The sequence below is a fragment of the Pan paniscus genome, chromosome 4 (assembly GCF_029289425.2).
Source record: "Pan paniscus chromosome 4, NHGRI_mPanPan1-v2.0_pri, whole genome shotgun sequence".
Classification (NCBI taxonomy): Eukaryota; Metazoa; Chordata; class Mammalia; order Primates; family Hominidae; genus Pan; species Pan paniscus.
Window position 1 is genome coordinate 174,526,074 of NC_073253.2, and position 23,519 is coordinate 174,549,592.

Sequence of the window (23,519 nt, forward strand, 5' to 3'; positions counted from 1 at the left end):
ACTATGATGTAACTATTTCCCTAATAGTGAACATTCAGGCTGTTTCTAATTTTTTGTGTCTATAAATCTTTGTCCACATTCAGCAGTATGCTATCATTTTTGTGGAGGGAGAAAATCTGGAGAGGGCAGAGATGGCTAGGGGCAAGGGCGGAGGAGAGATTTTACTACATACATTTTCATGTCTTTGGAATTTGGAACCATGTATTATTACCTATTGAAAACAAGGAAATAAAATATCAAACCTGTGAACATACATTGTCAACTGTGAAGATGCCAAATTAATGTTTTTAATTTGAACAATAAGATTAATTTTGATGTTAAGAACTGTAAAAATTTTCCTTAATCAGCTTTCAGCTGCAACAGACCGAATTTGCTCACTTCAAGAAGAACAGCAGCAGTTAAGAGAACAAAATGAATTAATTCGAGAAAGAAGTGAAAAGAGTGTAGAGGTGAGAAACTGACCTACATTTGGGCAGCGTGTTCCTCACTCAGACACACCTATTGTCAATCTCAAGCTCATGGCTTAACAACAACCCATTCTTCAGAATGCAAAGGTGCCTTGCTTATGTCAGAAAAGGCCTCTCACCACCGTCCCTGCCCACATCACTCTCAGACCACCTGGATCCCTTGGACGGGGACTCCCTGCATGGCCTGTGGGCCTTTGCATGCCAAAGTTCCTACTCGTTCTTCAGCATCCACTCACCTGCCATGTCCTCCATGATGTCATCCCAGGAGCCGTGGGCGGGCCTGGGCCATCCTCCTGTATTCCCATTGCTCTTTGTGTCCTTCCAGGATACAGTCCCTTTGCTGTTTTGTAGAATTGTTGGCTTGCAGCTCTATCACATGATGACTTCAGGATAGAAACCATATCTGGGCCGGGCACAGTGGCTCACACCTGTAATCCCAGCACTTTGGGAGGCCGAGGCGGGCGGATCACGAGGCCAGGAGATCGAGACTGTCCTGGCTAACACAGTGAAACCCCGTCTCTACTAAAAATACAAAACAATTAGCTGGGCATGGTGGCAGGCGCCTGTAGTCCCAGCTGCTCGGGATGCTGAGGCAGGAGAATGGTGTGAACCCGGGGGATGGAGCTTGCAGTGAGCTGAGATCGCGCCACTGCACTCCAGCCTGGGCCATAGAGCGAGACTCCGTCTCAAAAAAAAAAAGAGAGACCGTATCTGATTCACATCTAAATTCACTCAGTGCTAAAAACATGTTCATAAGTACTGGATGATGAGTTGAATGAGGGTTTTTCCCGCGAATGGAGTCTTGTTCTGTTTTTGTTGTTGTTGTTGTTGTTTGTTTGTTTCTAGACAGAGTCTCCCTCTGTCGCCCAGGCTGGAGTGCAGTGGCGTGATCTCGACTCACTGCAAGCTCCGCCTCCCAGGTTCACGCCATTCTCCTGCCTCAGCCTCCCCAGTAGCTGGGACTACAGGCGCCTGCTACTACGCCCAGCTAATTTTTTTCTATATTTTTAGTAGAGACGAGGTTTCACCATGTTGGCCAGATGGTCTCGATCTCCTGACCTCGTGATCCACCCGCCTCAGCCTCCCAAAGTGCTGGGATTACAGTCATGAGCCACCGCACCCGGCCAAGTCTTGTTCTGTTTTAAAGAAAATTAAATTTAAATTGCTTTATGAATGTAACTTTTTTTTTTTTGGAAACTGAGTCTTGCTCTCTGTCACCCAGGCTGGAATGCAGTGGCGTGATCTTAGCTCACTGCAACCTCCACCTCCCGGATTCAAGCGATTTTCCTGCCTCAGCCTCCCAAGTAGCTGGAATTATAGGCACATGCCACCACACCCGACTAATTTTTGTATTTTTAGTAGAGACAGGGTTTCACCATGTTGGCCAGGCTGGTGTCAAATTCCTGACCTCAAGTGATCTCCCGCCTTGGCCTTCCAAAGTGCTGGGATTACAGGCATGAGCCACCACACCCAGCCTATGAACTTAACTTTTCAAATATCTATTGACTTATTCTCATTCTTCTTTTTTTTGTTTTTTTTTTGGTGGGGGGGTGGAGTCTTGCCCTGTCGCCCAGGCTGGAGTGCAGTGGCACGATCTTGGCTCACTGCAAGCTCTGCCTCCCGGGTTCACGCCATTCTCCTGCCTCAGCCTCCCAAGTAGCTGGGACTACAGGCGCCACCACCACGCCCAGCTAATTGTTTGTATTTTTAGTAGAGACGGGGTTTCACCATGTTAGCCAGGATGGTCTCGATCGCCTGACCTCATGATCCGCCCGCCTCGGCCTCCCAAAGTGCTGGGATTACAGGCGTGAGCCAATGCGCCCAGCCAAATTTTAACCTTTTTCTACCATGCTTAAAAAATAAAAATTACCTTACATTTTTTTAAATTGTGGTATATTTTGAAATACTTCATAATTAGCTTGCTTTCCATAAGCAAACAATTCCTCTTGGTGTCCTTGTTTGATACAGATAACAAAACAGGATACCAAAGTTGAGCTGGAGACTTACAAGCAAACTCGGCAAGGTCTGGATGAAATGTACAGTGATGTGTGGAAGCAGCTAAAAGAGGAGAAGAAAGTCCGGTTGGTGAGTGTGCAAGACCGAGTGTCTTTAGAAAGGGTTTCCCCGTAGTGTTAATTCTGCCAACACTTTTCATAGACATGCTTCACCGTCCTGATGGTCATAGAAAGTCAGAAGCTGTTCATTAAAAAAAATTTTTTTAAGTCTATGGTTACAACTCAGTTGTGCATTGTCACTCATATTTTTTCCCATTTTATAAATATTTTTTGTTTGTTTGTTTGGGTTTTTTTTCAAGACGGAGTCTCACTCTGTTGTCCAGGCTGGAGTGCGATGGCGCGATCTTGGCCCACTGCAACCTCTGCCTCCTGGGTTCAAGCAGTTCTCTGCCTCAGCCTCCCGAGTAGCTGGGATTGCAGGCACCCGCCACCACACCCGGCTAATTTTTTGGGTTTTTGGTTTTTTTTTTGAGACGGAGTTTCACTCTTGTCGCCCAGGCTAGAGTGCAGTGGCGTGATCTCGGCTCACTGCAACCTCTGCCTCCCAGGTTCAAGCAATTCTCCTGCCTCAGCCTCCAGAGTAGCTGGGACTACAGGCATACGCCACCATGCCTGGCTAATATTTGTATTTTTAGTAGAGACGGGGTTTCACCATGTTGGCCAAGATGTTCTCCATCTCCTGACTTTGTGATCCGCCCACCTGAGCCTCCCAAAGTGCTGGGATTACAGGCCTGAGCCACCGTGCCCGGCCAGTTTTTTGTATTTTTAGTAGAAACGGAGTTTCACCATCTTGGGCAGGCTGGTCTTGAACTCCTGACCTCGTGATCCACCTGCCTCGGCGTCCCAAAGTTCTGGGATTACAGGCGTGAGCCACTGCGCCTGGCCATTTTATAAATCTTTTACAGGGATTGCTATGAGACCAGATTAACGGTTTCTTTGACAATGCAATTCTCTCAGTCATAACCTCTGGCCTATTTATTTCCACTCAACCTGTGCATCAGTGACCAGAGTTACTTGTAAACACTGTTCTTGTACCTGCTTTATTTCTTTGCTTCTTTGCATGGATGCAGGGAAACATGTCCTGGGTCAGGACAGAACCATTTCGAAATGGTTGCACTTTTGTTGCTATAAACTAGCAAACCATTCCAGAAATTCTAACATTGCACTATCAGATCTCTTCCAGCACTCAAACGAGACAGATATTCTTTGAAAACATGCATTCTGATCTGTGGGTATGGAAAACATGGTTGCTGGAACCTAGGCTCATCCTGTTACTGACCAGCTTTCTGTTGACTTGATGTGGAGTCAGCTTTAACCGTGCAGTGAGGAAAAGGGGAAACACCATCTACTCCTGCCCCAGACAGACTCTTTTCAATCTCCCTAAGCTATTCTCACCTTCAGTTTGTTTGTTTTGTTTTTTTCTTTAAGACAGTCTCACCCTGTCACCCAGGCTGGAGTGGTGTGATTTCGGCTCACTGCAACCTCCGCCTCCCGGATTCAAGCAATCCTCCTGCCTCAGCCTCCTGAGTAGCTGGGATTACAGGCGCATGCCACCACACCCAGCTAATTTTTGTATTTTTAGTAGAGATGGGGTTTCGCCATCTTGGCCAGGCTGCTCTCGAACTCCTGGCCTCAAGTGATCCGCCTACCTCAGCCTCCCAAAGTGCTGAGGATTACAGGCATGAGTCACCACACCCAGCCTTCAGTTTGTATTTTAAGCGTTACCTGAGATTCAACCCCAGTTAAATACATTTCTGTGATCTATTTTAATAACATTTTCCTTGTAAATATCCTTTTAAGGAACTGGAAAAAGAACTGGAGTTACAAATTGGAATGAAAACCGAAATGGAAATTGCAATGAAGTTACTGGAAAAGGACACCCACGAGAAGCAGGACACACTAGTTGCCCTCCGCCAGCAGCTGGAAGAAGTCAAAGCGATTAATTTACAGATGTTTCACAAAGCTCAGGTGGGAGCTGGCTTTGTGTCCATAGCACAGCCTGGTCTCTGCTGCTCGCCAGTCTCGTGTCATTCTTCTTACAGAATGAGCGAGTAGACACATGGAGCCCCTCGTATGTGCACAGCCTGGTTTCTGCTGCTCGCCAGTCTTGTGTCATTCTTCTTACAGAATGAGCGAGTAGACACATAGAGCCCCTCGTATGTGTCAGACCTGCTCCTAGGACCTATTATGATTTTGATCCTCATGGCGGTCCCTGAGAAATGGGGGGAAATGTAAGTGACAAGGCAGAGCCAAGTCACTAAGTCACATGCCCCTGGTGACGTAGCTCCTAAGGGGAGACGTGGGTCTTTTTAACCCAAACCCAAACTTTGTCCATCCACCTTCACTGTCCCTCCACTGTCTGTTTTCTTCTATTTCAATGATTTATTGTTTATACCAAGCATGGAGGAGTGAATTAAAGGCGTCATTTAGAGCCAGGCACGGTGGCTCACGCTTGTAATCCCAGCACTTTGGGAGGCCAAGCGGGCAGATCACGAGGTCAGGAGTTTGAGACTAGCCTGGCCAGCGTGGTGAAACACCATCTCTACTAAAAATACAAAAATTAGCCGGGCATGGAGGTGCACGCCTCTAATCCCAGATACTCAGAAGGCTGAGGCAGGAGAATTGCTTGAACCCGGGAGACAGAGGTTGCAGTGAGCCGAAATCATGCCGTTGCACTCCAGCCTGGGCAACAGAGCGCAACTCCAACTCGGGGGGAAAAAAAAAAAGTCATTTAGTATTGTCTTTTCAAACTTTGCCACTAAGTTAATCTTTCCGAGTCTTCCGGGCCACATAGGTAGCTGGTTGCCTCTCCTGTGTCATTTCAGGGTGGTCCAAGGGAACTGTCCCAGACAGAACCAATCATGCCAGATTTTGAAAAACAGCATCTAGTCCGGGTGTGGTGGCTCACACCTGTAATCCCAGCACTCTGGGAGGCCAAGGCAGGCGGATCACGACGTCAGGTGTTCGAGACCAGCCTGGTCAACATAGTGAAATCCCATCTCTACTAAAAATACAAAAAATTAGCTGGGGGTGGTGGCGGGCGCCTGTAGTCCCAGCTGCTTGGGAGGCTGAGGCAGGAGAATCCCTTGAACCTGGGAGGCGGGGGTTGCAGTGAGCCAAGATCGCGCCACTGCACTCCAGCCTGGTGACAGAGCAAGACTCCATCTCAAAAGAAAAAAAATAGGAAGAAAATAGTTTCACCCTCCTGATAAATCATCTATTCTTTTTTTCTTTTTTTTTGAGATGGAGTCTCACTCTGTCACCCAGGCTGGAGTGCAGTGGTGCAATCTCAGGTCACTGCAACCTCCACCTCCCGGGTTCATGCCATTCTCCTGCCTCAGCCTCCTGAGTAGCTGAGACTACAGGTGCCCACCACCATGCCCAGCTAATTTTTGTATTTTTAGTAGATACGGAGTTTCACCATGTTGGTCAGGATGGTCTCAAACTCCTGACCTCGTGATCCACCTGCCTCGGCCTCCCAAAGTGCTGGGATTACAGGATTACAGGCGTGAGCCACTGCCCGGCCCATAATTTCCCTTTTTTTAGCTCAATCGTTTCTAGCAATATGCTATTTAGTTTCCAGATACGAGGTGTTTGTAGCTGTTCTTTTGTTATTAATGTCTGATTTTATTACATTAAGGTAAGAGAATACAGTCTGTATGTTATTTTTCAGGAATTTATTAGGACTTTTGTCGTCAGGCTTTTTTTTTTTTTTTGAGATAGAGTCTCACGCTGTCGGCCAGGCTGGAGTGCAGTGGCACAATCTTGGCTCACTGCAACCTCTGTCTCCCAGGCTCAAGCAATTCTCCTGCCTCAGCCTCCCGAGTAGCTGGGATTACAGGCATCTGCCACCACGCCTGGCTAAGTTTTGTATTTTTAGTAGAGACGGGGTTTCAGCATGTTGGCCAGGCTGGTCTTGAACTCCTGGCCTCAGGTAATCCGCCCGCCTTGGCTTCCCAAAGTGCTGGGATTATAGGTGTGAGCTATCACGTCCCGCCTGTCTTCAGGCTTTTTAAGGGTGTCTCTTGTACACACACAGGAACACACAGTGCCCCCTCCTGGCCACTCTGTGTCTGTCATGGCTAAAAGCTGTACCGTACTTAGAGAAAAGCACATAGATGGTGGGTGTGAACCCAGTTGCACCCCTCATTTGCTCTTCACCTTCATCCAGTCGCTTTCTTCTGAGTTTCTCAGTGGGAAAAGTGGGGTGAGAACATCTTCCTTGAGAACCATTCAGGGCTCAGATGAACTAGTGGATGTGCCTGGCACATGGGGACAGCTGGCGAACACTGAGCCTGACCCGACTCTGGAACATGCTGTCAAAAAGGAGCAAAGACTCCAGGACCTCCCTCTCTACCTTTCCTTCTGTTGACAAAGCTGAGAGCCTTGAGTCAGTTTGTCTTCCAGGGCTCTGGGGAAGAGCAGCAATTGGCAGAATACTCTTGAAAGTGTCACAAAGGTACAAGGTTAACAAACATGGCTGGGCGCGGTGGTTCATGCCTGTAATCCTAGCACTTTGGGAGGCCGAGGCAGGTGGATCACGAGGTCAGGAGATTGAGACCATTCTGGCTCACATGGTGAAACCCCGTCTCTACTAAAAATACAAAAAATTAGCCAGACGTGGTGGCGGGCGCCTGTAGTCCCAGCTACTTGGGAGGCTGAGGCAGGAGAATGGCGTGAACCCGGGAGGCGGAGCTGGCAGTGAGCCAAGATCACGCCACTGCACTCTAGCCCGGGTGACAGAGCAAGACTTGGTCTCAAAAAAAAAAAAAAAAAAAAAAAAAGCAAATAAGCCCCGTTTGTAATCCGGAGCAGGTGCAAGGATGTGGGACAGGCAGAGTATGAACCCTTCCTTTGCTTTTGTAGAATGCAGAGAGCAGTTTGCAGCAGAAGAATGAAGCCATCACATCCTTTGAAGGAAAAACCAACCAAGTTATGTCCAGCATGAAACAAATGGAAGAAAGGTAATCACTTCCCCCTGGCAGATATTCTCAGGAAGGCACTGAGCATTCCCTGGGCCTGGAGACTTATTCAGAGTCCCTCTCCAAAGTGCAGGGGAGAGGCTGGGCGCGGTAGCTCACGCCTGTAATCCCAACACTTTGGGAGGCCGAGGCGGGAGGATCACTTAAGGTCAGAAGTTCAAGAACAGGCTGGCCAACATGGTAAAACCCTGTCTTTACTAAAAATAAAAAAAAATTAGCTGGGCATAGTGGCACACGCCTGTAATCCCAGCTACTTGGGAGGCTGAGGCAAGAGAATTGCTTGAACCCAGGAGGCAGAGGCTGCAATGAGCCAAGATCGTGCCATTGCACTCCAGCCTGGCCAACAGGGAGAGACTCTGTCTCCAAAAAAAAAAAAAAAAGCCAGGCGCGGTGGCTTATGCCTGTAATCCTAGCACTTTGGGAGGCCGAGGCAGGTGGATCACAAGGTCAGGAGATCGAGACCATCCTGGCTAACACAGTTAAGGCCTGTCTCTCCTAAAAATACAAAAAATTAGCCAGGCGTGGTGGCACGCACCTGTAGTCCCAGCTACTCAGGAGGCTGAGGCAGGAGAATCACTTGAACCTGGGAGGTGGACGTTGCAGTGAGCCAAGATCGAGCCACTGCACTCCAACCTGGGCAACAGAGCAAGACTCCATCTCAAAAAAAAAAAAAAAAAAAAACTCTCAAAGCTCAGCAGTAAACAAACAATCCAATAGAAAAATGGGCACAGGCCGGGCGTGGTGGCTCACGCCTATAATCCCAGTACTTTGGGAGGCCAAGGCGGGTGGATCGCTTGAGGCCAGGAATTGGAAGACCAGCCTGGCCAACATGGTAAAACCGCCTCTCCACTAAAAATACAAAAATTTGCCGGGTATAATGGTGCACGCCTGTAATCCCAGCTGCTTGGAGGGAGGCTGTGGCAGAAGAATCGCTTGAACCCGGGAGGCGGAGGTTGCAGTGAGCCAAGATCATGCCATTGCACTCCAGCCTGGGCAACAAGAAAGAAACTTCATCTCAAAACAAAACAAAAAAAGGAGGGAGCAAAAGACTTGAACAGATACTTCATCAGAGACAACATATGGACAGCAAAAAAGTACATGAGATGAGATTCAGATCATGAGCCATTAGAGAAGTGAGTGGCACAATCCCACCACACATCTGTTAGGGCAGCTACAGTTTCTTTTTGTTTGTTTGTTTGTTTGTTTTTGGTGTTTTTTTTTTTTTTTGAGCCAGAGTTTCGCTCATGTTGCCCAGGCTAGAGTGCAATGGTGCGATCTCAGCTCACCGCAATCTCTACCTCCCAGGTTCAAGCAATTCTCCTGCCTCAGCCTCCCAAGTAGCTGGGATTACAGGTGCCTGCCACCATGCCTGGCTAATTTTGTATTTTTGTAGAGATGGGGGTTTCTCCATATTGATCAGGCTGGTCTCGAACTCCCGACCTCAGGTGATCTACCCACCTAGGCCTCCCAAAGTGCTGGGATTATAGGCATGAGCCACCACGCCTGGCCAGCTACAGTTTCTTTAATGACAATACCAAGTGCTGATGAGGACACGGAGCTAATGGATCTCTCATACTTTATTGGTAGGAATGCAAAATGGTGCAACCACTCAGGAAAACAGTTTCTCAAGAAGCTAAACGTCCTCTTACCATATGATCCAAATAGAAATGAAACTTATGTCTACACCAAAACCAGTACATATGTTTATAGCAGCTCCGTTCATAACTGCCAAAAGCTAGAAGCAATCCCAATGTTCTGCATTGGGTGATGGATAAACAAAGTGGTTCGGCTGTGCGGTGAAGTATGACTCAGCCGTAGAAAGGAATGAATCACTGCCCTTTCAGAACGTTCAGAGAGGAAACAAAAGGCATGAACCATTGATACACATGGAAACTTGGATTGATCTCCAAGACATTATTCTGAGAAAAAGTCAGTCTCAAGGTTATATAATGTATAATAACATTGAGATTACATTCTCAAAAAGCCAAAGCCATATTGTTGCAGAACAGATGAGTGGTTGCCAGGGGCTGAGGTGGGGAGTTTTGAGAGTGGTGGAACTGTCCTGTATTCTGATTGTGGTGGAGCTGAATCTCCACGTGTTAAAACTCACAAGAGTTAATTTTACTGTATGTTAATTTTAAAAATGAATTTCAGCCAGCAAAAGTCATCCTTTCCTTACAAAGATTTGCTTCATTTGCACTCTTGCTGGTGTCGCATCCAGGTTGCAGCACTCGGAGCGGGCGAGGCAGGGGGCTGAGGAGCGGAGCCACAAGCTGCAGCAGGAGCTGGGCGGGAGGATCGGCGCCCTGCAGCTGCAGCTCTCCCAGCTGCACGAGCAATGGTAAGGGCCCTGCAGGGAGCCTGGGCTGGGGTGTGGCTCAGGAGGGACTGGGAAGAACTGGGGGCAGGTGGTATCCTGCTTCAGCACGAACGGGGGGAGGGGGGGCGGGGGGGCAGGTGGTATCCTGCTTCAGCACGAACGGGGGGAGGGGGGCGGGGGGGCAGGGGGGCAGGTGGTATCCTGCTTCAGCACGAACGGGGGGAGGGGGGCGGGGGGGCAGGGGGGCAGGTGGTATCCTGCTTCAGCACGAACGGGGGGAGGGGGGAGGGGGGCGGGGGGGGCAGGTGGTATCCTGCTTCAGCACTCACCCCTGCAGGGTTCGTATGTTATTCCTAGGGAGCTCCCTCCCCACAGGGCTCCTCACGTGGTCCAGCTCGCCTCCAGAAGATCTGGCCACTCTCAAACCATGGTCCCGGGTCACAGCCTGTATCACCCTTAACCACCCTTTCTAAAAAGAAACAGCTTTGTCAGTGTTGAACAGAAAGTCACCTTTCACCTAGCCTTTGCTGATGCAAGCTTCATAGAATTTTGTGCACAGTTCATCTACAGATTTTTTATTTTTTAAGTCTCACTCTGTCATCCAGGCTGGAGTGCAGTGGTGCGGTCTCAGCTCACTGCAACCCCCACCTCCTGGGCTCAAGCGATTCTTGTGCCTCAGCCTCCTGAGTAGCTGGGACTACAGGTGTACATCAACACACCCGGCTAATTTTTGTGTTTTTTTTTTTTTTTTTTTTTTTTGAGACAGAGTCTCACTCTCTTGCCCAGGCTGGAGTGCAGTGGCACGATCTCGGCTCACTGCAACCTCTGCCTTCCAGGTTCATGCCATTCTCCTGCCTCAGCCTCCCGAGTAGCTGGGACTACAGGCATCAGCCACCACGCCTGGCTAATTTTTTGTATTTTTGGTAGAGACGGGGTTTCACTGTGTTAACCCAGGATGGTCTCGATCTCCTCACCTCGTGATCCTCCCGTCTCGGCCTCCCAAAGTGCTGGGATTACAGGCGTGAGCCACTGCGCCCAGCCTAATTTTTGTATTTTTATTAGAGACAGGGTTTTGCCATGTTGGCCAGGCTGGTCTCAATCTTCTGGCCTCAAGTGATCCACCCGTCTCAGCCTCCCAGAATGCTGGGATTACAAGTGTGAACCACCGTGCCTGGCCTATAGATTTTTTGAGATAATATATATGCCAAGTTAAAAGCCTGATGTTGAGAGAAGAGAGAAGAGACATCTTTATTCCCACAAAGAGAGAGCAGACTCCAGGCGGTCCAGCAGTGCCCCCAGGGCCACTCGGCTGGTAAAGGGCAGAGTCAACTTCAGGCTGAGGCTCCCTCCTGGCCTTCTCCCTCCAGGATCCTTCATTGTCAGTCTGGCTGTAGGTTTTAGAAAGCAGAATGAGGCCGGGCGCGGTGGCTCACGCCTGTAATCCCAACACTTTGGGAGGCCGAGGCAGGGAGATCACGAGGTCAGGAGTTCAAGACCAGCCTGGCCAACATGGTGAAACGTCATCTCTACTAAAAATACAAAAAATTAGCTGGGCGTGGTGGCGCGTGCCTGTAATCCCAGCTACTAGGGAGGCTGAGGCAGGAGAATGGCGTGAACCCGGGAGGCGGAGCTTGCAGTGAGCCAAGATGGCGCCACTGCACTCCAGCCTGGGCAGCAGAGCGAGACTCCGTCTCAAAAAAAACAAAAAGCAGAATGAATTGGCCAGTGAGGTGGCTCATGCCTGTAATCTCTGCACCTTGGGAAGCTGTGGCGGGAGGATCACTTGAGCCCAGGAGGTTGAGGCTGCAGTGAGCTGAGGTTGCGCCACTGCACTCCAGCTGGGGTGACAGAGCTAGACCCTGTCTCAAAAAAAGAAAAGAACGAATTTTGAGCTTCCTTTCCTCAGGTCTCCATGTCAGGGGAGGGTCCTGCTTATGTGGTCTAAGTGTTCTAGAGCTCTCTTCCTTCTCCCCTGCATAAGTGTCAAGTGTGTGCCTGCAGGCTTTTCTCTCCCTGGTTCCTGCTCTTTCTTGTGGAAGGGCAGGTGACCCTGGGGGAGAGGGAAGCGTTGCCGAAGGCTTTAGATGCTCAAGAGGCAATTCAGAGACTTCCCTGTTTCCTGGGCGGTGAGTTGGGTTGTGGACCTTCCGTGAAAGCCTCCCACTGAGACTAACTCAAGTTCATTTTGGGAAAACAGCTCAAGCCTGGAGAAAGAATTGAAATCAGAAAAAGAGCAAAGACAGGCTCTTCAGCGCGAATTACAGCACGAGAAAGACACTTCCTCTCTACTCAGGACGGAGCTGCAACAAGTGGAAGGACTGAAAAAGGTGAGGTGGGCCGTCCCGGGAGAGGAGAGCCTCTGGCAGCCTCCAGAAGCCCCTAACATGCTCCGGGCAGGCTCCTCTCCCCGCACCCTTTGTGTGGGGGCCAGGCGGCTCCAGGGTGTGGGGAGGCTGTTAGGGAGCTCCTGTTTTAGGAGCATAAGACAAATCACAAACCACTAAGCTGGCGGCTCAGATAGAGGCGAGTGCCATGAAGAGAATACAGCAGAACAGTGTCCTCACTAAGCCTGCTGGCGGCTCAGATAGAGGCGAGTTCCATGAAGAGAATACAGCACAACAGTGTCCTCACCCGTGGGCAAGGCGCCTGGGGAGGGAGCGACCGGTGAGCAGAGGCTCCAGTGAGTTATGCCCTGCAAAGCACCTCTTGGGTGGAGACTGCAGGAGCAGACAGGAGTGTGAGGAGCAAAGAGGAGGCCTCAGGCGGCAGGCAGGAGGAAGCCCTTCATGGGCCCTGGGAGCCAGGGGAAGGAACGTGCGTTTATTTTAGCAGAGTGGGCAGCTGGTGGAGGGACAGGATCCGTTCTGTTTGCGGATGGTCATTGGCTCCTGTGTGGAGAGTGGGTGGTAGGCTCGCAGGAGAGGAAGCTGGGAGGAACCAGTAAACATCTCCTACCACATGCCAGCCTCACCTCAGCCACTGTGCCCAGGGTCGGGTCATCCCTGGGAAGCAGACCGACCCCAGCCCTCCACTTCCCCTACATCACCTCAGTTCCGTGGAGGACCCTCTCACTTGGAGGCATGGCCTGGATGCTGTGGGCTTCAGAGGGCGAGAGAAGTGGGGTCCAGCAGGCCTTCACTGTGTGGCTGTGGAACTGGACCTCCCAGGAAACTCCGAGGCCGCGTGGAACATTTGCCCTAATGTAAAATCATCGGCTGTTTTCCCAGAGGGGAGGAGGCTCTGCGATCCTGGATGGAGCTGACTGCAGCCTGGGGCGCTTTGGGGGGCTCCTCCCACGTGGGGATGGCGTGCCCTCTCCTCAGGCCCCTGCGCTGCCGAGCGCTGCGGGAAAACTGAGCCCAAAGCAGGCTTCCCCTCGGCACCTGCCCCGGAGGGGCCTTCAGGGCCAGGGTGGCTTCTGGACCTGGATTTTGTTGCGTTGAACATGGTAATGGACACACTGCACGATTCGAGTGAGTCAGGAAAGGCCCTTTTGATTTCCATTGGAAAGTGCCTGGAGTTGTTGGGGAAGGGAGAGCTTCCTCAAGAGCCAGGTCAGGCTTGGAGAGTGGAAAGGAGGAAGTGGAGGGCAGAAGAGGACTTTGAGAAAGTCCCACCTCATCACGGGGCATACCTCCTTTATTCTGCTTCAGAATGCTTCCGTCAAAAGATTCGAATTACGCAATTACAGCCCGCCCCAACAATAGGAACAAAACAATGTCTAATATCCCCAGTTAAGCCACAGCTTTGTGCTTTGCGAGCCTGTGCACAGAAGCAGAAGCTACGGCACAGGGTGTGCAGAGAGCCACCCCACCACTCGGGCCCGAGCTCCACCGCTGCTCCCAGTGGTCCCAGAAAACCCGGTTACTTTCTGGGTCTCCATCCTGGCCTTAACAGACTGGCTCAAGGTGCACTGGCCCCAGGTGTCAGTGCCGTTGCCCCCTGGGGAACTCCCTCCGTGCAGGGCTCCTCACATGGTCTAGCCAGCCTCCAAGTGGTCTAGCCATGAAATGAGGTCCCAGGTCACCCCCTTCATCATCCTTGACCAGTGCAGCAGCTTTTTCAGAGTTGAACAGGAAACCACCTTTCAAACTAGTCTTTGCTGATGCAAGCTTCGTGTGATTTTGTGTACAGTTCTTCTATAGATTTTTTGAGATAGCAATCTGTTTTGTAAAATGTTTATCTTTTAAAAAGAAGCTCAAATAGGCAAAGCCTCATTTGTCCTATGATGGTAACTTTTTTTTTTTTTTTTTTTGAGACGGAGTTTTGCTCTGTTGCCCAGGCTGGAGTGCAGTGGTGTGATCTCGGCTCACTGCAACCTCCGCCTCCCCAGTTCAAGCGATTCTCCTGCCTCAGCCTCCCGAGTACTTGGGATTGCAGGCATGTGCCACCATGCCCTGCTAATTTTTGTATTTTTGACTAAAGGAGGGGTTTTGCCATGTTGGCCAGGCTAGTCTTGAATGCCTGACCTCAGGTGATCCGCCCACCTCAGCCTCCCAGTGCTGGGATTACAGGTGTGAGCCACTGCGCCCAGCTGAGGGTAACTATTTTTAATGTGGCTGATGAATGTAACTATCCTGTCCCATGTCTCTGTCCCCAGCTGCAGAGCCCTCGTCGAGTGCTTGCCTTCTAGCTGCCCAGTGTCAAGAGTAAGCTAGCAAGAAATAATCTTGAATGACATTAATACAGGACTGCATTTTGCTCTTTTTTTTGGTTTTGTTTTGTTTGAGATGGAGTCTTGCTCTGTCGCCCAGGCTGGAGTACAGTAGCATGATCTCGGCTCACTGCAACCTCCGCCTCCCGGGTTCAAGCAATTCTCCTGCCTCAGCCTCCCAAGTAGCTGGGATCACAGGTGCCTGCCACCACACCCAGCTAATTTCTGTATTTTTAGTGGAGACAGGGTTGCACCATGTTGGCCGGGTTGGCCTCAAACTCCTGAACCTCAGGTGATCCACCTGTCTTGGCCTCCCAAAGTGCTGGAAGTACAGGCATAAGCCACTGTGCCTGGCCACCTTTTGCTCTTGAAAAACATTCTGATCTGCTTGTTGCTCTGGTTGCTAAATCTTTTTTTTTTTTTTTTAAAGGCCAGTGCAGTGGCTCACGCCTGTAATCCCAGCACTTTGGGAGGCCGAGGCAGGCAGATCACGAGGTCAGGAGTTTGAGACCATCCTGGCCAACATGGTGAAACCCCGTCTCTACTGAAAATACAAAAATTAGCAGGGCATGGTGGCGGGCACCTGTAGTCCCAGCTACTTGGGAGGCTGAGGCAGGAGAATCGCTTGAACCCAGGAGGCGGAGGTTGCAGTGAGCCAAGATCGTGCCACTGCACTCCAGCCTGGCAACAGAGCAAGACTCTGTCTCAAAAAAAAAAAAAAAGGACCGTGTAATCCTCTGTCCAGCATCTGGTTGGTTTGTTCATTTTAGGAGTTGCGGGAGCTTCAGGACGAGAAGGCAGAGCTGCAGAAGATCTGCGAGGAGCAGGAACAAGCCCTCCAGGAAATGGGCCTGCACCTCAGCCAGTAAGAACCCCACTCCCCTCGTCTGCCACTGCAGGCACACCAGGCTACCCACCACATCCCTCAGGCCCCAAACCTACCTCCTTTTGGCGAACGGAGGGTGGGCCATTTAGGAGCTCGGTCTGCCGTTCACGGATGAGCTCTCAGGAAGCCCGGCCTCAGAGGGGCCCAGCACTGATCTCTGCTACCCACATGGGGTGCCAGTGAGCTCTTAGCTAATTCAGGAAGCACGTTCATTCCTAGTGACCAGGACACTCCTATTCCTTAGCTTCATATCCAGGGCCTGAGGGAACAGATGGGCAATGAGAGGATCGCTTGGTCAGCCTACAGTCAGGCCAGAGGGAGCAGGGCTGGTTTGGGAACGGAAGCCTGGCACAGTAGAGGTGCACTCACCCGCCTTGCGCAGCACAGCCCCCTTCCTTTCGGGGAACTGGCCACTGCATCCGCCAGAGTCTGTCTGTCTCTGCTGCAGGTGCTGATGGGGTGCAGACCCTGGTAGTTCTGCTCCCCTCTGACTTGACAGCTCTCCTCCTTGGTGTCCCAGTCTAGATAGGTTGCTGTGGACGCCTGGGCCTTGGGGTGGATCACACTGCGGACTGTGGAACTTGCCCATTTGTGTGATGATTCTGCGTTTTCAACATAGTGGGTAGCTTTTCTCCTCGAGTCAGGGCGCATGGTTGCAAGTAACAGAAATCCAACTCAAAGTGGCTTAAGCAAAAGAAGCCATCAGGAATCGGTCTCTGACTCCTACCTCTGCTATCCTGTCTGCCTCACAGGTGGGTCTGGACCCTGCAGGGGCAAAACAGCACTCAGCAAGGCCATCTATCAGAGGAACAAACTCCCTCTTCTTTGTGCATAGCTGCCAGGATCACCCGAGATTGACTCTGCTCCCGAGTACCCATGCCTGACATAAGCACCATAACCAAGGAGATGGGGCTCACGACCTCAGCACAGCCTGGTCCGCACCAGAAATTTGTAGAGTCTAGTACTATTAAGAAAATAGGCCGGGTGCAGTGGCTCACGCCTGTAATCTCAGCACTTTGGGAGACTGAGGTGGGCAGATCACCTGAGGTCAGGAGTTCGAGACCAGCCTGGCCAACATAGTGAAGCCCCATCTCTACTAAAAATACAAAAATTAGCCAGGTATGGTGGGCACCTGTAATCCTAGCTACTCGGGAGGCTGAGACAGCAGCATCGCTTGAACCCGGGAGGCAGAGGTTGCAGTAAGCCGAGATTGCGCCACTGCACTCCAGCCTGGGCGACAAAAGTGAGAGTCCATCTCAAAAAAAAAACAAACAATAGCTGGTCAAGGAATCTGATGTCTCTGGTGGGAATGCGGTCTGCCCACTCCCAGATGCAGGTGCTGGCCACTCGCCATCTCTCCTGTGCCCCTTACCTTTCTAGACTAGCCCATGGCCGCTGCTCCCTCCCCTCCCACCCTCCGCCCTGCCTGCCACCCACTCAGCTGAGTGTCCTGTGCTGCTCTCGTCTGGCCTGTCAACTTGCCGTGCTCTGGCCCGTTCCTTCCCAACCCCCAGGGAGCTCCTTGAGGGACGCAAGGCCCAGTGTCTGTCCCCATGCTCAGAGCATAGGCCAGCTGTGAGGGCATCCCGAGAGCACTCACCAGAAGCAGATGTGGAACAGAGCTGGCGTGGAGCTGGCTTCTGGGGTTTGCAGCCAGTGTTTTCCTCTTTACATTGGATGGACAGCAAGGCAGTGTCACAGGTCCCCTCCTAGTGGACCATAGACCTCGAAACTGTGGTTGGTCTCTGATCTTTAAAATGTATCATTGTGGCCGGGTGTGGTGGCTCATGCCTGTAATCCCAGCCCTTTGGGAGGCTGAGGTGGGTGGATCACCTGAGGTCAGGAGTTCGAGACCAGCCTGACCAACGTGGAGAAACCCCATCTCTACTAAAAATATAAAATTACCCGGGCATGGTGGAGCGTGCCTGTAATCCCAGCTACTCAGGAGGCTGAGGCAGGAGAATCGCTTGAACCTGGGAGGTTGCGGTGAGCCGAGATCACGCCATTGCACTCCAGCCTGGGCGATAAGAGTGAAAGTCTGTCTCAAAAACAAACAAAAAAATGTATTGTTGCACTTTGTGGCCGCCTGGCACTACCGGCTAACCTAGCTTCCAAATCCCAGTGTGAGCTGCCTGGCCACCATTCCCTCCCAGCGAGTGCTGTGGGTGTCACAGCATCAGGTGTATGCAAACCCAGACGGGACTACCTGAGGAGTTGCTTTTGTGCTCTCTCCCCTCTTCCCTTCTTCCTCTTGCAAGCCTATACCGGATGACAGAGATGGCAAAGCCTCTTTGCAGACCCTACATTCGCTACAGGAACAGTTTCCAGTTTCATTGTCTTGGGAACATCTGGATTCTTCCTAAATTGTGTTTCCCAGAGTTCTTGTATGTTCAGTTTGCCATGTTGACCTGGCTTCCCAAGGTCTGTCCATCTGCGCAGCCTCTTCTCATCCTGTCAATCTGCTGGCCTATTTCCTGTTTCTGCAGCCAGACCAGGAAGGGAAGGAGCTGCCTCCCGATCTTTAGTAAAAGCCACAGGGATTTTTCTAAATGCCCTGATGCTGTTTTCTAATCCCTCCCTTAGAAGTCTAGCCTGTGTTTCCTAGAGACCTGCCATTTTGTCACTTAGATCAGTCTAATCTGATGATAGTTCAGACTGATCTCAGTTTTTAAGAAAGAGCCAGGCCAGGCTGGGCGTGGGGGCTCACGCCTGTAATCCCAGCACTTTGGGAGGCCGAGGCAGGTGGGTCAATTGAGGTCAGGAGTTCAAGACCAGCCAGGCCAATATGGTGAAACCCCATCTCTAGTAAAAGTACAAGAAAATAAGCTGGGTGTGGTGTCGGGCGCCTGTCATCCCAGCTACTTGGGAAGCTGAGGCAGGAGAATTGCTTGAGCCCAGGAAGCAGAGGTTGCAGTGAGCCGAGATCACACCACCGCACTCCAGCCTGGCCAATGCAGCGAGACTCCATCTCAAAAAAAGAAAAAAAAAAAAAGGCTCAGGCCTATAATCCTAGCACTTTGGGAGGCTGAAGCAGGTGGGTCAATTGAGGTCAGGAGTTCAAGACCAGCCTGGGCAACATGGCAAAACCCCACCTCTAGAAAAAATACAAAAATTAGCCAGGCGTGATGGCAGGCACCTGTAGTCGCAGCTACTTGGGAGACTAAAGTGAGAGGATCACTTGAGCCCAGGAGGTCAAGGTTGCAGTGAGCCATGATTGCACCACTGCATTCCAGCCTGGGCAATATAGCAAGATCCTGTCTCAAAAAAAAAAAAAGGATCAGACTGTTTCCCTCAATTGCACAAACTGCTTCATTTTATTTGGTTTAGTTCTGCCAATTTAGACCATGTTCAGTCCTGTCTCTTGCGTAAACAAAGGAATTGTTCTGACACTTAACAAGAATGGAGCAAGAACAAATGGCTGTGCCGTCTGAGCCTTCCCCTTCCAGACAGCAGGCAGCAGAATGGAGGCCGGGGAGAAGCCTGCAGACTCAGGTTCCTGCTGGGGAGAGCGGTAGAGACTAGTGCAGAGCAGGGCCAGGTCTTGGACTTCTGGCCTCAGGCCATCCTCTCGCCTCAGCCTCCCTCAAAGTCTTTTTGAGCCCCTGCAGGCTAAGCAGTGTGTTCTCGTGCCAGATGCAGTCCCAGGCTCAGCCTCAGCCCTCAGCAGACGGGAGCCAGTGTGATGAGGCAACTCGGATTGTACCGAGGCGGAAGGCATTTTAACAACTCATGTTCTGGGTATCCTCACAAAGCTAGTCATGAGAGCCAGCTGTGGTGGGGACTCAGCCTCACTCTCTCTCACTGCTACGAAATGGCCTTTTTATTTCCTTAGGTCCAAGCTGAAGATGGAAGATATAAAAGAAGTGAACCAGGCACTGAAGGTACTGGCTTGCTAAGAACCACTTCTTCGCTGTCAGCTTGCGCTGACTGCCCGTGTGCTCGTACATTTAAGTATCCCAACAGTCAGGTGAGAGCGTGTGGTTGAGGCAGTGGTGATGACGTATTGACAGAGAAGCCAAACGCTGCTGAGAAACGTGTCCCTCGGCTGAGGGCGATGCTGACAGGTGGCCAAAGCTGAGCCTAGGTCTTCCGACTCCAGTTCCTCCGCCATCAGCTGTGCTTTCAAAATAGGCCTGATGGGCATCCCTTAAGGGGGAAGCAGGTGGCAGAGAGGAGGGACCCGCGGATATCTTTAAACAGCGAAAAACAGGCCCTTCTGTTGAAGTGAGGGGCCAGAGGCCAGCCAGCCCCACTGCAGTGCCCTGTGCCATTGCTAGGGACCACTCAAGCCAAGCCCTGAGTTGGGCCAGGTTTCCGCACCCTGGTGGGAAGGGCAGAATGACACATTCCACCGAAGAGCAGGAGCTTGCAGGTGGCCCAGTGTGGGTGCGGGTGCCAGGCTGAGCTGCAGGGCGGAGAGCGTGGGAGAGGAGGCAGACATTCGGGGGCACGGCAGCCTGGCCTTCAAGACAGCCTTGCCTGCAGAAGCACCCCGCTTCGGCCTCAGCTGTGCCGTGGCAGCAATGCAAAAGCAGTCCCTTTGCACACTGTTCCACATGGTGCAGAGCAGGGACCCTGATGTCTCTGGGCATCTAACTTCCAAGTGCCAGGTCAGGGGCAGCAACTAACAGCAGCCGGGACTTCTAGGTAATATCAGTTTCACAGCATCGGAGGGAGGATAGAAATCATAAAACAGGACTCTAGGGCCGCCAGAGCTCTGTGATGTCAGGATGAATGTCCTGGGCACACACTGGCAGCCCCAAAGGTATATGACTCTAGCTCAGTCTGTGAGGATCTATTTGTCAGCAAGAAAATCATGTCCAGCAGATGTTAACAGGCCAGAAAAGTACCTCATGCCTTTGACTTCTCTGGAACACCCCAGTCCCTAAGCCCGAATAAATCACAGGTGCTGCTTCACCCAGAGAAAGCCCTCTGAGGGGCCACCTTTCAAAGCCTCAGCCGCCTCCCCTGTGGAATGGAGTCCATGTGCTCCCCAGGGCTGGTCAAGAATCAGGGCTTTGGCCCGCATGGAGAAGGGCTTCCTCAGGCCTGTGGGACGCAGTGCCCGCTGTCCATCACCTTCTGTCTCTCCACAAGGATCAGCGTCAGCAAGTGTCTTAGTCTCACTCAGATTTGGCCCTTCTCCCGCGCCTGCCAGTTCAGCTAGCACTTCGGCCAGTGTCTCAGGCAGGGTCTAGGGTTGCAGGCACCAGAAGCTCACTCTGCTTACTTCAGCCAAAGGGAACTGATTGAAAGTGGGAGTGTGCCTGAGTGAGCAGATGCTGGAGACCGCCTGGAGGCCCCAGGGCAGCCTGCAGAGGCCAAGAGGTGGAGCACGGAGCTAGGATGCAGAAATCCCGGCTGCGGCCAGACCGGAAAAGAGCCCCTTGATGACAGTCCTGTGAGGCCACATCTGATGGAGAAACAGTGCCTCACTAGGAAACAGGTGCTATAAGGGACAATGGATGTGGCCAGAACGCAGCTACCCACTCATCAGGGGCTTAGACAGAAAGTGGATTCTAGAATGTCCTTTCCTCTTCAGGGCCACGCCTGGCTGAAAGATGACGAAGCGACACACTGTAGGCAGTGTGAGAAGGAGTTCTCCATTTCCCGGAGAAAGGTACGTGGGGGCTCCACCCACCCTCCCAGTGCCCTGAGTCGTTGCCCGCTGAGATTCCCCTTTCTCTGGTTCCAGAAGCCCATATCAGAGCAGGCTCACTGCCCGGTAACTGTGCTGACTGTGGCAGATGGGCAGCCCCGCCTCTCCTGTTTGCCTGTGCAGATGGCTTTCCATCCTGGCACCCTCTTTCTGGGAGGCCTTGGCCAGTCATAGGCCCCTGGTCTCCAGCACATCCTTTCAGTGATTGACAATGATTTTTGGGGAGATGGGGCTCCTTGTGTGCAGAGCTGCTCTAGGGGAGCGTCATTGAAAATTCTCTGTATGCGGCAGGAACAAAATCTGGCCCAACTTAGGCAAAAACAATCTATGGGGAACCTACAGGGCAGCAGGTCACCAAAAATCACTAGTGATCTAGGCAGCATGCTTGCCCCTGCCCTTCAGGTTCTGGAAACAAGGTCCTAGGCTCACCCTTGGGTCTAGGGTTGACTGGGCCTTATTAACAGTCTCACCAAGACCAGCTGGGTAGGGGAAGAGTTGGGTATAAGCAAAACTGGGAGCTAAAGGAAACACTGCCAGCGCCACCCACCTTTCTGCCACAGCCATGTTCTGTCTGTTCCCATCAACAGCCTAGCTCTGTGGAAGAGAGGAAGCCACAGCTACCCCACCCCCTCCCCAACCCGAGTTTCAGGCAGTGCCTCGCAGTAAGCTCAGAGCTAGAAACCACGTCCTGAGGCTGCCTTTGAGATCACATGTGTCTACAAGGCCTGGCTGTCCCCATCTGTGGAGTCAGAAGCAGAGGCTGCACAGGTGCTCACCTTGATGTCTTATCAGGCACCCAGGGAACCTGTTTAGAAAGGGAAAGATCTACTCCCACCCCCTTGGAATGCAGCAAAGAGAATGAACCAGACTCTTCCTGTAACATGGACTAGCAGCTCACTGGCTTAGTGATGAAGTACAGCAAAAAGTAAACTTTTTGTCTTAAAAACACCCTTAGGCCGGGCGCGGTGGCTCATGACTGTAATCCTAGCACTTTGGGAGGCTGAGGCGGGTGGATCACGAGGTCAGAAGTTCAAGACCAGTCTGGCCAAGATGGTGAAACCCCATCATCTCTACTAAAAAAAATACAAAAACTAACCGGGCACGGTGGCAGGCACTTGTAATCCCAGCTACTTGGGAGGCTGAGGCAGGAGAATCGCTTGAACCCAGGTGGCAGAGGTTGCAGTGAGCCGAGATTGCGCCACTGCACCCCAGCCTGGGCGACAGAGACTCAAAAAAAAAAAAAAAAGCCGCCGGGCGCGATGGCTCACGCCTGTAATCCCAACACTTTGGGAGGCCAAGGCGGAGGCGGATCACGAGGTCAGGAGATCGAGACCACCCTGGCTAACACGGTGAAACCCCGTCTCTACTAAAAATACAAAAAATTAGCCAGGCATAGTGGCGGGCACCTGTAGACCCAGCTACTGCCGGAGAATGGCGTGAACCTGGGAGGCAGAGCTTGCAGTGAGCTGAGATCGCGCCACTGCACTCCAGCCTGGGCGACTGAGCAAGACTCTATCTCAAAAAAAAAAAAAAAAAAGACCCTTGTTTGTACACAGCCCCTCACCACTCCACAGAAACATAACCCATTCCCAACAAATGATGCGCTTCTGGGTTAGGAAGCAGGGAGGGTGTGCGGATGGCTTTTCCCTGGGTGTCTGTGACTGCCTTCTTCCCGTCCTGTAGCACCACTGCCGCAACTGTGGCCACATCTTCTGCAACACCTGCTCCAGCAACGAGCTGGCCCTGCCCTCCTACCCCAAGCCGGTGCGAGTGTGCGACAGCTGCCACACCCTGCTCCTGCAGCGCTGCTCCTCCACGGCCTCCTGAACGTCCGTCCTCAGGAGCACAGCCTCATGGACAGTGCCAAACCCTGTGGGTCTCCAGGGGCTTGGGAAATGTGTTCTTTCCCAAGAGAATCAAAGGAAAGAATCAAATTTCTTGCCCGGCCACTGGCACTCCAGAAGACAGCGTGCCGGAACCAGCAGCTCTCACCTTTCTGTGACTCGTTCGGAATTAACTCCACTGGATGGAAACTTCCATCTTACTTGGTTACGTCACGGCTCTGGTTCAGATACAACTTCATGATTTTGCTACTATCATTTTTCACTTTTCAAAGAATTTAACCTATTTTACAGCAGTTCAGTTCTGCTAGTGAGTAGTTTTCCTCTCCTACCTTCCTTCTAAAAACCTGATTCATGCACAGCGTTTGACACACATGGAGTCTGCCAGTGTGCCTTCTCTGCTTCAGTCAAGAGATCTGCCATCTCATGCCCTTGTGACTACCTATCATTGGCCCTGCAATAAAATCATTTATTTTTCACTCTGGCGCGTGCAGAAGCTTGTGTCAACTTCCAAAGAGCCCACCGCACCGGAGGCGGCCTCAGAGCGCCCCTCGTGCCCGAGCCCTGTGTGAGTGAAAGGCTGCTGGTGCTGCCCCAGAGCCTGCAGGGCAGCCTGGTGAGCCAAGGGCAGTTTGCAGGGTCAGCCTGCCGTCAACAGGCAGAGGAGGTGACCCCAAGCCTGTCACCAAAGTGCA

At 51.6% G+C, this 23,519-nt stretch overlaps 1 protein-coding gene and 1 long non-coding RNA gene across 4 annotated transcripts in view; one reads left to right on the top strand and one right to left on the bottom strand.

Moving 5' to 3' along the window:
* RUFY1 (RUN and FYVE domain containing 1) overlaps positions 1 to 23,303 on the top strand; it is a 61,552-nt gene extending 38,249 nt beyond the window's left edge. For 2 of the 3 annotated variants that reach the window (XM_034961170.2, XM_034961173.3), the window contains exons 9-18: positions 348 to 449; positions 2,436 to 2,552; positions 4,283 to 4,450; positions 7,349 to 7,446; positions 9,686 to 9,805; positions 11,982 to 12,111; positions 15,209 to 15,303; positions 19,157 to 19,205; positions 20,867 to 20,944; positions 22,667 to 23,303. In XM_034961170.2, coding sequence (XP_034817061.2) covers positions 348 to 449; positions 2,436 to 2,552; positions 4,283 to 4,450; positions 7,349 to 7,446; positions 9,686 to 9,805; positions 11,982 to 12,111; positions 15,209 to 15,303; positions 19,157 to 19,205; positions 20,867 to 20,944; positions 22,667 to 22,810 — 1,101 coding nt within the window. In that variant the 3' untranslated portion in view covers positions 22,811 to 23,303. Of the gene's footprint in view, positions 1 to 347; positions 450 to 2,435; positions 2,553 to 4,282; positions 4,451 to 7,348; positions 7,447 to 9,685; positions 9,806 to 11,981; positions 12,112 to 15,208; positions 15,304 to 19,156; positions 19,206 to 20,866 lie in introns of all 3 variants that reach the window. The other variant, XM_063604336.1, reaches the window with a different exon arrangement.
* Positions 12,106 to 18,506, bottom strand: LOC134730384 (uncharacterized). The gene is made up of 3 exons (XR_010112156.1): positions 15,694 to 18,506; positions 15,381 to 15,583; positions 12,106 to 12,981 (listed from the first exon to the last, which is right to left on the bottom strand). It is a non-coding gene; the product is annotated as an uncharacterized LOC134730384 (long non-coding RNA).
* Positions 23,304 to 23,519: the final 216 nt, after the last annotated feature.